The 13,172-nt window shown below is 35.5% G+C and overlaps 1 protein-coding gene across 1 annotated transcript; it reads right to left on the bottom strand.

The window, feature by feature from the left end:
• Positions 1-8,210: 8,210 nt before the first annotated feature.
• Positions 8,211-11,208, bottom strand: ptgs2a (prostaglandin-endoperoxide synthase 2a). Its single transcript, XM_055202396.2, has 9 exons — positions 11,054-11,208; positions 10,855-10,971; positions 10,621-10,764; positions 10,198-10,502; positions 10,008-10,091; positions 9,673-9,919; positions 9,296-9,582; positions 9,065-9,212; positions 8,211-8,928 (listed from the first exon to the last, which is right to left on the bottom strand). The coding sequence occupies exons 1-9, from the start codon at positions 11,112-11,114 to the stop codon at positions 8,516-8,518; spliced, it is 1,806 nt and encodes a 601-aa protein (XP_055058371.2). The 5' UTR covers positions 11,115-11,208; the 3' UTR covers positions 8,211-8,515.
• Positions 11,209-13,172: the final 1,964 nt, after the last annotated feature.

Below are 13,172 nucleotides of genomic sequence, written 5' to 3'. Positions count from 1 at the left end.
TAGGTGGCGGAGCTAGAAGAGTGCCTGGGTGTCCAAATTAATTCCCTACTTTCACTTCCTCTAATAATTCATTTCCTGTTTATCTACATGTTTATTTCAACATGCGGCATCGTAGCATTTTGTATTAACTTTGTATGTAAGTATTAACACAATTTATATTTGTTTACATAACTTCCAGTAAATCTATAAAGCTATCCAGTAAAGCTATAATAAATCACTCTTGAGTGTCCAGCCAAATGTGGATCATCTAAGATTCACTCTTTTTTTTGTGGCTTAATTTGCACTGCGGTTTTAATCAAATCAGATGCTAATATGAATTGGGTCAAGTAAAACGTCTACACCCACAGGAGAGCAGTAGTGCCTTGCACAGTTTAGCTTGTGCAATAAGTGAAAGTTTGAGGAAGTGGAATATCCGTGCTTGCCACATACCCACATGGAAAGCTTCCTTCCTGAACACATAAGTGTCTGCATGCGTGTTGTCCCGTTGCTGACCTCATGAGGTTTTTATCATAACTTACAGCACTAGTGTGCTGTATACAAAACTCACCACTTTGTGACGTTACTCCTGGATTGTTTAAACAACTTCACCGGTCAGGAATGCTTGATTTCGTGCAGAGTTTGTGACAAAAAGGTTAAATGAGTAAAACACGGTGACTACATCTTAGATATTCCCATGTTACACTTAACAATTTCCTTGTAAATGTAATAAAGATGCAGTACTTTCTGTATGTTAAAGTCACAATGAAATGGAAATTCAAAACTTTTTTTAATGTTGTGGTATTTTTTACAAATGACTATTTTTAAAAAATCTATTTGCCCTCATAATCTTTAATCAAAAATGGTCATCTTCTCCCCTCCTCGAAACGATCTCTCTTTACTTCCAGTCATGATAAATGGCAGGAGGGCGAGGCCTGGGAAAAAATTGCAGCAATTAGAAACATGACCCAACTTCCAATGATCCTATCAGTTCTCAATGGACAAATTTTACTCCCGCCCTACCTTTTTTCTCATTTCAGAAGCTGTTTGACTCGTATCAGGACAAGGAAAATAAGACAGGTGCTGCTTCCGTTTAATTAATATTAAAATGGTTTGACAATTAATGTCTACAGGTTGTTTTTTACTCCTCCTAAAAGCATAACTCTTGTTTCACAAGTGAAACTTATTATGACTCAATATAAAATATTCTTTTAATTTTTAATGGTATGTCATGGACCCCAGTACCACATATGATATACAGTTTGAAAGCTTAGAGCAGTGGTTCTCAACTTTTTCAGCACGCGGCCCCCTTTGTGTACGGTGCATTCCTTCACGCCCCCCCCAAAGAAAATTTATGACAAAAATCAGTTCTAAAACTTCACATTTTAATTAAACAAAACATTAAATTATACAATATAAGTAGTGCTGTCTTATTTTTGTAGGTTTAATTTCAAAGAATTCATGATAAATTCATGTATTTTATAAAAATGTCTTAAAACTGGGGCCCCCCTGGCACCATCTCGCGGCCCCCCTGCAGGCCCGGGACCCCAGTTTGAGAAGCACTGGCTTAGAGTATCTACTTTCTGCAGATATGCATACATTTGAGATATGTTGTACTGTAAGAAAGTTATTTACACTTAATTTACACTATCACCCCCCCCATTATTTTTTATATAATTTAATATTCACATATTTCATATTTTTCAAGTATGACAAACATGGGCAAATCTTTTATCAAATGAAAGCTCTCACTCTCAGGAATAAGGCTATTTTGGTTCTATTATCAACACATGTCAAACAATCGTCGAATGAATAATGAGGTAAAAAATCGTCTTTTGTAAACACATGGGAAACTTGAGTGTGAACTGCCTCAGATAGCACAGATAGCCACAAATGATACACCATCTTTTTAGGTCCTACTCTAAACAGCATTTTCTTTGGTTGTGTGCATGAATAATCCTTTGCTATTTATTATATGTGCAAAACAAAAAAGTATTTTTATATGAAAAATTTATTTTTACAGACTTCAGTAAAATAAGAATAACTTTTGAATTCAACATGCTAAAGAGATTATTCTTTTTTGGGTGTTTACTGTCTGCTGCTGGTAACAACCAGAACTGTCTGCAGTCTGCTAGAGGACACAAAACCAGAGTTGTTCACTTTCAAAGACAGTGTTTACAACACAAAAAAAGAAATTTGGTGGTTCATCATATGAAAACCAACCCTAAATAACAATATTTTTCACAAACAGCAGCTTTTTATGTAACTTCAAAGGGTTTTCTGCAAAATGATATAAAGGTATTGCATTCATTCCACTGTATGTGGTTATGGGGACACTTCAAATAGTTTTAGGCAGAAATTGTATACAAAAAGGGTATTATTCCTCCCTTCAGTTGGAGTAAAATAACTTTTGCAGAGATTATGATAGAGAAAAATGCCTTTTTCCTCTGTAAGCTGACAATTGGTGGAATCAAACAAAACTGTCTGCAGGTAGCTAAGGCACCCAGGTCCAGAGTTATACACTTTCAAATACAGACTTTAGAAAAAAACATCAAAAAGCGCCTATTTATTTTTGTGTTTATTAGAGGACTGACAACACATACAACCATGTTTAGCACATTCAACAGTGTTTTATGAAATTTCAAACGGTTTCCTGTAAAATGATACCAAATTTTTGTATGTAAACCTCTGCATGTGGGTATGGGAAGCTTTTGAATTTGGGTAGGCCAAATCCAGGCGAAAATCCCCAAAATAGCCTCAGGGTGTAAGATGTTAATAGAAAAAAAACTATTTTCCATAAACTGTAGCAAAGTATTTATTTCTACTACAATAATTTGGGTAACAGTGTTGAATAAATTGAGGAATGCTAATGATAATTCTTACACAATAAAACATCAGATAGTCATCACTAATGTTTTCTTTATTATGAATCATCTTTGGTAAAATCCACATAATTTTGTCAGTTTTATTAATCAGCAATTTCTCCTTCATCAGCCAGCCTCAGCAAGTCTTTGCACATTTTTTGCCAGTGAACAGCATTGGCTGAGAACAACACCAATCCAGCACTGACCAATACAAGCCAGCTTAGACTAGCATGAATATTGACGCTGGTCTCTTGCAGCAAGACTCTTACTCACAGCCGGAGGAAATATGATGACTGTTGGGAAGTGGGAAGTTTTTCTCTGGGTTTGTCATTATTATTGTTAATTTTTTTTATAGTAGCTGTTGGATAATATTTTCAGCTTTCCCAGAAATGCTGTAACTGTAGAATATGAGGTCTTATATAATTCACCCAGTTACAGAAGAATTTTCCACTTTTTGCCAAGCATTTCCACTGCTTTAATCATTATTGTAGAGTGTGTTTTAGTGAGTTCATAGTAAAGGTCATGTGCAAGACAAAACTGATAACCAAAGTTATAATAGGCTATGTTTTCCTCCTTATTTGATCCAGGATGGTCCAGTACTGTTTGAAACACATTTTGTGATGATTAACTGGGGCCAGATGTGGAATCAGTCAGGACACATACCATTTTTTATCAAATCACTTCCTGTGTTCCCTCTACTTTTCTGACTCTTGAAATAAAATATAAATTTTTGATATCCAAATCTGCAGTGTCTAATTTCTTTTAGGATAACATTCTCGAAACTGGCCTTTCGGGTAATAACATCTTGCCAATCTCAGTTTTCCACTTTCTTTCTTGTGCAACCTAAACTGTTACCTATTCAAATTCCACGCTGCAGATAACAAAACATTAATTGTTCATATAGTGTAAGAACTGATTTTGTGATGCGTACAAACTTACGAAGGTTTTGAAAACCACTTGTTATTTTTTCAGTATTTAATAAATATATTTGAAAGTAATGTAATGTGTGAAAAGGAGGAGACACATTTCCAGTTTCAAGTCTAGTTTATTTATATAGCACATTAAAACAGCCACAAGACTGACCAAAGTGCTTAAAACAGCATCATAAAATGAATGAGGCAGAAAACATAAAAAGTAGAAAAGTAAATGTTTGACATAACATCATATAATTGATTGACAAAAGCACCCCTTTCCGGCAACGATCTCAGAAGATTTACGGGATATTTGCTTTCACACAGAAGCTTGTCTGGCAATTTTACAGTGATTTTCTGGGACCAAAGGTCTGTGTGAATGTGGTTGAACTAAAATCCAAGTCCAGAAGTAAATCCAAATAGTCCAATGAAAACAAATTGTTTAAGAAGAAACTTAAAAATGGTCAGACAGGGCCGTAGTCTTTTCGTATATTTTGCTTTGCATGATCACCCCTTCCATAAAGGTTGCCAAAACTCAACCTTTTTCTTTTTCCAGGCATGCCATCCATGAAAACCGCTGATGCTTTAATTCCCACCATTGTGTGAGATGCCCGCTGTGCGTCCTAGCATACCCCAGATTGCGTAGACAGAGTCAAAGCCCTGTGTCAAAACTTCCACAAGCACAGACTGTAAATCACACAATCCGTCACAGCTTTACATGAACACTGCTTTACTGAATGATACAGTTATTCTAGCAGCTTTAGGTTTACAGTAACAGTAATTCATGAGTAAGTGGGAAAAATGTGTTTGAGTCTTCGTCTATACAGTGAGGTAGAGAAACCAGTTAGTGTACTTCACACAGCAAATTACATTCCCAGACACCTTATTCACATATGTCAAAATTGTAGTGTAAAGGTGAGCAAAAGTATTTTGTTGAAATTGTATCAATGGCAATTTAAAAGGTTTTTGACATCCTAGAGTAGTAGCAGTATCAGCTCACAATGTGATCAATCTTACACCCATCACACAACAAACAAATAGACCTGCGTCCCTAGCAACAAGCCTTGCCTAAAAGATTAGAAAAATGTGTGCCGTTTGTGAGCAACAGGAATGTGATCATAATCAGTACCCTTACAAGTCCATTACTTCCGCTCTAAAACCAGCCAGTCACTCCACTTTCATCAGATGTTCAAACATGCCTTTACCTGTTTAAAGTTAAAGGCACGTTTGGAGATTTAAATGAGAGTTTCTCTCCTAAGTCAGATCAGAAATAAACTAAGTATTTACTAATGATTTTACACCAGATAAAAGTTTATTTCACTTATTCTTCTTTTATCCTCACTGTACCTCTTGTTTGTGAACAAATGACGTGTATAGGTGCAAAGGTTCTCGGGTCATTTCATGTCTGTTTGCGGTATACTTTGTAGTTTGTTTAAGTATTCAATGATTCTTGCCTTTGTGTACATTGCCTGCCTTTGTTAAATTCAAATATAATATTTGAACGTTTTGGTTGAACATGTTTTTAATACCATGGCAAACCACCTTTTTTCAGGTTTTGAGTTAAATAAAAGTTTAAGCATTACAAACCATCACCATGTTTATTATAAAAATGAAATTTTGCGATTCTTTTGATGACACACTGATGAAAACATCTAGAGATTCTTAGGTCATGACTTTCATCATTCCAAATCTGAAAGTATGCCAACACTCATAAAGTAGTTTGTTTTTTTACATAATGTGCTGTTGACATGGGTTTACTGTGGTTTGGTAACTCTCATAGTAGTTGACACTCCAGAAACTACCTTTCTCTAAACTCATCGCCTTATCAGATGACTGTCTGTGACCTGTATCAATTAGACCGTGAGATACTATAAGTAAGACATGTCAAGAGTGACGGCTGGTGACATCTTTTTTGAGAGCGCTCGATGCACATGGTTTACATGACGCAACAAATACATATTTTGGAATGACGAGCAACACACATGACACACCGAATACATTTTGAATTCGCGCCCTCGGAAGAGAAGTCACCGGCCACCACTTCAGATCACTATATAGTATGCATTTACTAAAACTAAATCATCTGTGAAGAACATTTGTGACCCTGTCTGCGAGATCCAGGCTGACGTCCCATAACTTGAGATTAGAGCATCAAAGTTAGATTTTTGAGTCATTGATTTTACTCAGTCAGTACTGAAGATATCATGGGTTATATATTTATTTATTTATTTATTTATTTAAATATATATATATATATATATATATATATATATATATATATATATATATATATATATATATATATATATATATATATATATATATATATATATATATATATATATACACATATATATATATTTGACATATATATATATTTATTTATTTATTCATATATATATATGTATATATATGTATATATATATTTTTAATACCATCCTTTCATCCATGTTTTTTCTCTTTCCTGTTTTTTACACAACACACGTGCCATAAGCATAACAGTTGTGTAATCCAAACTGTATCTGTAATTTGTAATCTTTTCACCTTTGTGAGGAGTGAAATGAATACATTGTGTCCTGTGACTCTTGCCCTTCTTTCTGGTACTCCTCACATTAAACATCCATCTACCTCTTATCCCACTAGTGAATGAAACATTTTTCAGTGGCCTTTGTTAGGCATGCTGGTACTTGCATAGAGCCTTAAGCTTGTTCCTCCAACGTTTCAGTAACACCCAAAAGTCTGAGGTCTTTCAATGATAGCCAAGTTTCACTAATGAATATCTTTTATTTTGAATTCTTTATTTGTTTTAGTGATTTGTGTGTTCAGACACACCTGCAGTAGGCCAAAGCTACATGTAATTTGTTTTTGTCTGTGTTTGCATAAGATTTTTCTTGTTTTAGAATTTTGTCTTCTGCAGGATCACGAGGGTCTAAAAGAAATCCAGAATAAAATATAAATATAAAATATAAATATAAATGTTCAGATTCAAAATGTATTGCTGCACATGGGCTGTTTATTGATAACATTTGCTCTTAAATATGTTTATAAAAGTCTTGTAACTAGTCAAGGAGAACATATGTTATTTTTTATTGCCTTAAAAGGTTTATTGTAGTCAGGATATATATTGCATTATATTTAAACAAAATGATGTGCCATTTTAACACCTTAATTTTAATAAATGAAATAGAAGAACACAGTTTAAAGTAAAATAAATTGTTTAGTTAAGGACAGCTTGTGTTATCTTTAACACAACAGTTTTTAGAGTCTACCATGTCATTATTGGTCCAAGAGTTTCCTGTATGATAGTCATGATGTCATGAAATCAAGATTGGTGTTAATATTACCCATACGTCATTTTGTTATACACAGTAATATTTACAAATAGCTGCAAGCAGCAATTTCATAGCCAGTCATGAAAGCAGATGACAATAGTACAAAGATAAGCCTGGGTTGGTTAAATCCGTGCCATGCAGCTTTTGGCCATCAGGGTATTCAATCCATAGATATGACCTGAAATAAGCCCTGAAAGCTTTCATTTGAGGAACTATAGTGACACTAGACACACTGTAAAAATACTTTGCTGCCTTAAAATTTTTTTTTAAAAGTCATGTCAACCCAGATGAGTTGTCACAACTTATAAAATATAGTTGAAAAAAGTCATCTTAACTTTATAAGTTATAACAACTCACCTGTAGTTATAACAACTCATCTCTAGTCAAGATAAATAATAGTAAGTTGGAATGACTTGTAAATCCGAGTTGATTCAACAAAAATTTTAAAGGCGGCAAAGTATTTTTGCAGTTTACTGAAAACAAAACCACCATTCACACAACACTTTGATCTCAGAAAATTTCCACAGAATTGGCCGAGAGCCTTCTGTGCGAACACAAACACGTGCCGTAAATGTTTTGGAATCGTTCCCGTAAAACTAGGGTTGCCAACTGTCTTGATTTCTTTTTTTACATAGAGGGTTATTTAGTTGTTTGTACATGTATACGATCTGCATAGTTACAAAGTTTAGTCTCAGTTCTAAAGAGATAACTGGTCCAGACCTGCCTAAATTCCTCAATCTGAAATGTCCCAAGGCATTTCCAACTTTGCTAGGACATTCTTTTGATTCACAGTGTGTCTTGTAATTGTAAAATACATCTTACAGATCGTTTGTCACAAGCTAATACGTCGTGTCTTTATGGGATCTTTAGGGTATGTGTGTGAATGCACCCAAAGTTTCCTGAAAATTAATGGCAGTGTGAATGAATCAAAATCAAAGGATCCCGGACAAATCCATGGACGCGTTTTCTGTGTATTTTCAGTAATCTCTGTGTGAAAAGAGCTAAAACATACACTATAGTGTTTTAAGTTCTAGTAGAATCATTTGATTTTATTTAAAGAGTGAGCTAGATCATGGAAATAAAATAATACAAAACTGAGCTTGTATTAAAATAATTTTTTATTTGTAAAAAAAACATCGTTAAAGTTTGTCAGACATAGATACAAACAGTACATCACAATAAAACGTATATAAAAAACAATCAGTACAAATCACACATAAATTATAAATTATTCAAATAAATTATTTAAATAAATAAACTAATAAATAAAAACTTAAAGGTGCCATGTGGGACTTGTGCAATATCACATACATGGGGGGGGGGGCTCTGGACTTAGCCGTTGGTTGCAATTCACAATCTCAATGTCCCACACTGCACCTTTAAATATCAAGTAAAAATACTCAAGCCTTACAAGCATAATGCTGATGTGCATTTAAAGCTCTGAACTTCTCTCTCTCAAGACAACAGTTGGGTTTATATTATTTTGTGTGGAGTGCACTGAGCTTAAATTAACTTTTTCTACATTTTGATATTTTACTTCGGGCACCTGAAAGGACACCACTGGACAGGAGCCTTTGATGTTCGAGCACACCAGCTTCTTTAGTGATGCACTGTTAACAATGTCAAATCCAACTTTCCCACCAAATGTGCTTGGCATCCAGTATTCAGGAGAACAAATAGCATTTCCCATGAGGCCTTTCAGAGAGTAGGGGGCTCCCATCTCCACCATAGTCTCCCCAAAGACAGAGTTGGGTCTGGGCTTCTCAATAAGAAGACCAGTATACAGCTCAACTGCATTTACATCGCCATACAGGTTCTTTAGATCAGCTGCTAGCTCCTTGTCTCCTATTTAATCACACAGAATTGGGGATATGTTACCTACTATACACACTTGTTGTAATAATCCTCTAGATCTATACAAACACATTTCTATTAGCTTTTTATGTGATTGACACAAGTGTTTGTTCACTGTTTATCTTACCTGTCATTTCCTCAAAGGACATGTAGGGCTTCATGTTGAAGCGCTTCCTATAGGCATTGAAAGACTGGTAACGCATCTCTCTGGAATGTTCTAAAGCTTTAACAGCCACTCCCTGGACCGCGGCTGGCAGGTTGCGTCCACCAGCGACCTGTTCACATCGAAAACGGCAAAATTTAGCAAGGACAACAGAGTAAAGATAAATGAAGCTTTCCATAAATGAGTAAATCTCACCCTTCCAGCTCTCTGTTTGCTGAAGGACTCCACCATGTTGCGTATGCCGTGTTCTGTCACTATGGAGTTGTTAAATACGAACTGGTGGTAGCCGTAGACCTCATCCTGGATGTTGAAGTTGTCGGGCATCAGTGGGTGCCAGTGATATAAAGTGTTAAACTCAGATGCGATGCGATTCTGGTACTGGAAGCGCTGATTGAAGAGAAGCTCTGGGTCAAACTTGAGCTTGAAGTGGTAGCCGCTCAGATGCTGAACATAGTCCTCGATCACAATTTTGATGGTCTCACCTGTAAAAACAAAAAAACAAGCATTTAGTCCCTTGCTTTCGAGTCATCCACATATTTACCCAATTAGGAATATTTAGAGTCACGGCTTACCAATGAGGATAAGACGGGTGGTCTGAAAGATTCTTTCATCGTCCCAGTCGGGATGTTCTTGCCTCATGACATCACAGACACGATTGTGTTCGCGCAGCCAAATGGTAGCGTACATCATCAAACCTGGAACCAGACCGAAGACTTCATGGCCAACAGCGAATTTCTGTTCTTCTGGGATATGAGGAGGGTAGTGCATCTCCACCTGGACATCTTTCACCAGAGGAGGGTATACCTCACCATCCACAATCTGCCAACCAAATAAATAAGTTTATTTTAAATTGCTATACAACTTCATGTCAATTTTCATTTTAATATTTTTTATTATGTCACAGTACCTGATACTTCAGCTTGCCATCTTTAAACAGACGAAGTTTGTGTTGTTTTTCCAGTGTTTCTCCATAAATATGACTTAAATCCACCTAAAACATAACGGAGTTGTTAGAAATGGCATCACGGTTTTACGGTTTCTATATTAAATGCAGTCCCGTGCAAAAGTTTTTGACTGAAACTTTGAATTAGACTTACTCCATGGCCTAGGGCTTTTGTGAATGCTGGTCCTTTTTTAAAATCGGTTTTGAAGAACTGGTGAGTGAAATGCTGGGCGAAGAAGGCAAACATAAGACTGGTCCCTTGCGGATCAGGGATGAACTGTTTTCTTAACAGCACTTTCTCCACAACCTGCTTTGGATTGGGGAGATCAGGTGTAGGACAGTTCCTGGACAATGGCGGAAGAGTGCGCGTGTAGTAGGACAGGTTGGAATATGCTTCCCAGCTTTTGTAGCCATATTCTGCATTGTAAGTTGGTGGACTGTCGATCAAATGTGCTCTTGCTGAAAAACAAGAAATGAGAAAATACCATATTAAAAATACATTCATTAGTTCCTTTTTCGAACAATATGCGAAAGAGCAACCGGTTTTGCTCTGAATCCAAATAAGCGTTACACTTACATGTCAGGACATAGGCCATTATGGAATTTCTCAAATAAGAAATTTTGTTGATCAGATCCCAAATCCATTTATAATGTGTTAGGATGTAATGCAATGTGCTTGGAGCTGGTTTCAGAGTCAATTTGATCCATGTCAGGAGTTCAGCTGTAAGGGAAATAAACAGCAGAAACCTTTTTTGAGTATGTTTTAAAAAGTTATAAATCGAATGTAAATACAATCCGATGGCAAACTTACGAGAAGTGCAGTTTACGCCGTAATATCCTGTCCTGGTACAGTCACATTCATAAGCATCGGCACCTTTGGATAGACACACACCCTGGTTTTGGCAAGGGTCTGCACAGCAAGGGTCATCTGTGGCAACAGGAGCAAAGAAATGGTTAAACAATCTGGCTTTGGTAAAAAAAAATGAAAAGCTGCACTTCTGTCTACTTACATCCTTCACAGGAAAAGATCCAACAGCTTGAAAGTAGGACCAGGAAAATCACTCTATGCATTCCAGAAGTTTTATCTGCAGTGTTTCTTATTACAAGGCAGAGCAGAGCTGTGTGCTTTGAAGGATCTCCGAAAATCTAAGCCTTTATGGATTTCTGCGCCTTTTAAACCAAAAGGGAAAGAGGGAGGGACTCTTTGCGCAACATGAAGATGTAAGACGAGTAACGTCATAGACCTAGGCTACTATGTTTTTCCATAAAGCTTTTAAATTGATTGATTCTTTCTCTAGAGCTTCGGACCTTGACCTAAATATTAACAAATGTGAGTTGATGTCAATTAAAGGTTGTTAAATTAAAAGGTTTAATTAATAAATGTAAAATGTAAACTAAACTTTGATCCTCTGATTACAAAACTAAAAGGAAACTCTACTCTTGGCTACAGAGATATTTATTAATAAGAGGAAGAATTTTGCTCTCTAAAGTTGAAAGACTGTTTACTCACTTATGCAGCTGCATGCTCTCTTCTTGGAGGTTGATAAAGGAATGTTTAGAAAAAGGTTGATAGTATACTAAACAACTTTGTTTGGAAAAATAAAACCCACTTTATTAGAAAATCAGTACTGATAAATCCAATAAAGGTGGTTTGGGATTTTTTTAGACTAAACAACACGTTTAAGATCAATTGGATTAAGATATTTTTATGAACCCATTTTCACTCTGGAATACTTTCCCTAACTTTTTTTTTTTTTTTAAGTTGGTGGCCTGAATTTTCTTTTACTTTGTATTTATGATGTCACAAAAATTATTTTTTAAGTTTTTTAATTGTCATAAGCAGATGCTTTTACTGATCTCTATAAGATACAAATAACTTTTCTCCACACAAATATTACTCATGGGACAATAAGAATGTTCTCTACCTTTCTTTGACAACCGGTTCAAAGACAATCTTTTGTTAGTTGGACAACCTCGCAGACTCTATAACTACTTTACAAAAATACAAAAATTCTATAACAGCTACTATACTTTCTCCCAGGGAAAACTCTACAATATTATTACATTAGGAATTGTTGTTCATTTTCTCTAAAAAGGAAGCTTTGAGTTTATAATTATTATTTTTTTATTGCTCCACCGAAAGCATATACTTCCAATTATTGTGTCAGTTAAATTCAAACAATAAGTACATGGCCATGGAAATGTTTATCCTTGCATCAATAAAACACTTCAGAGGAAATAGAATTGGAAATAGTATTCCTTTACTGTTTCCAATGCTATTCCCTCTGAAGTGTTTTTATTGATGCAAGGATCAACATTATGCTTTCGGTGGAGCAACAAAAAAATAATAATTATAAAGTCAGAGCTTCCTTTTCAGAGAGAATTGACAACAATTTCTAATGTAATAATATTGTACATTTTTCCCTGGGAGAAAGTATGGTCTTTCCCTCCAAAGTTTTTGCTTACCAATAAACTAAAGTATTTATTACATGTTTTTTATATAAGCTTGGCTTCTTTTATGGGTATTAATGTTTTAAACAATGTTAAAACATATCAACAGGTAAAATAAAATAAAATCAACAAGTAAAGCAAAAGGTTTTGAGTAGACATCTATTGAAAAATCCAGCTAAGACCAGCATAAGCTGGTAGCTGGTTTTAGCTGGTGTAAGGTGGCAGTAACTGGTTTAAGATGGTCCTCCCAGCCTGGCAAAGCTGGTCAAGCTGGTGGGTCAGCTGGTCTTCCAGCCTGACCAGCTAAGTCCAGCTAGACCAGCTTAGCTTATGCTGGTTTTAGCCTGATTTTTCAGTAGGGACTACATCAAAAAAGTAGCCCTCCAGATTGTTTTATCTATTGTGGTAGCCCTTCCCTTACAAAACTTGACCATGGTTTTGCTGATAGTAATCAATACACCAAATAATGATTAGGCTATTACACTTTTACCACAATAAAACCATGGTTAATTTTCGTAAGGGTTGCTCACATAAAAGGTTGGAGACCCTGATATATGGAAATTATTCAAAGCTTTATTTAATAAAAACTATAGGCTGCCTCCGTTTTGTCCTTTTAATTTTTGTATACTTGCATTATTGTCCTCTGTGTATCCCTGGCATCGTATTTGTATATTTTTT

Source organism: Misgurnus anguillicaudatus, chromosome 2 (genome assembly GCF_027580225.2).
Source record: "Misgurnus anguillicaudatus chromosome 2, ASM2758022v2, whole genome shotgun sequence".
Classification (NCBI taxonomy): domain Eukaryota; kingdom Metazoa; phylum Chordata; class Actinopteri; order Cypriniformes; family Cobitidae; genus Misgurnus; species Misgurnus anguillicaudatus.
Note: the sequence above shows the minus strand (reverse complement) of the source record. Positions and strands in the feature narration are given on the sequence as shown.

What these genes read in the sequence shown, in the direction of transcription:
- ptgs2a (XM_055202396.2), bottom strand. Translation starts at nt 11,114, where the DNA reads ATGCATAGAGTGATTTTCCTGGTCCTACTTTCAAGCTGTTGGATCTTT. An exon ending in ATGGCAAGCTGAAGTATCAG is followed by an intron (nt 9,920 to 10,007) that starts GTACTGTGACAT and finishes TTTGGTTGGCAG; the next exon opens with ATTGTGGATGGTGAGGTATA. An exon ending in GTCCTTTGAGGAAATGACAG is followed by an intron (nt 8,929 to 9,064) that starts GTAAGATAAACA and finishes GTGATTAAATAG; the next exon opens with GAGACAAGGAGCTAGCAGCT.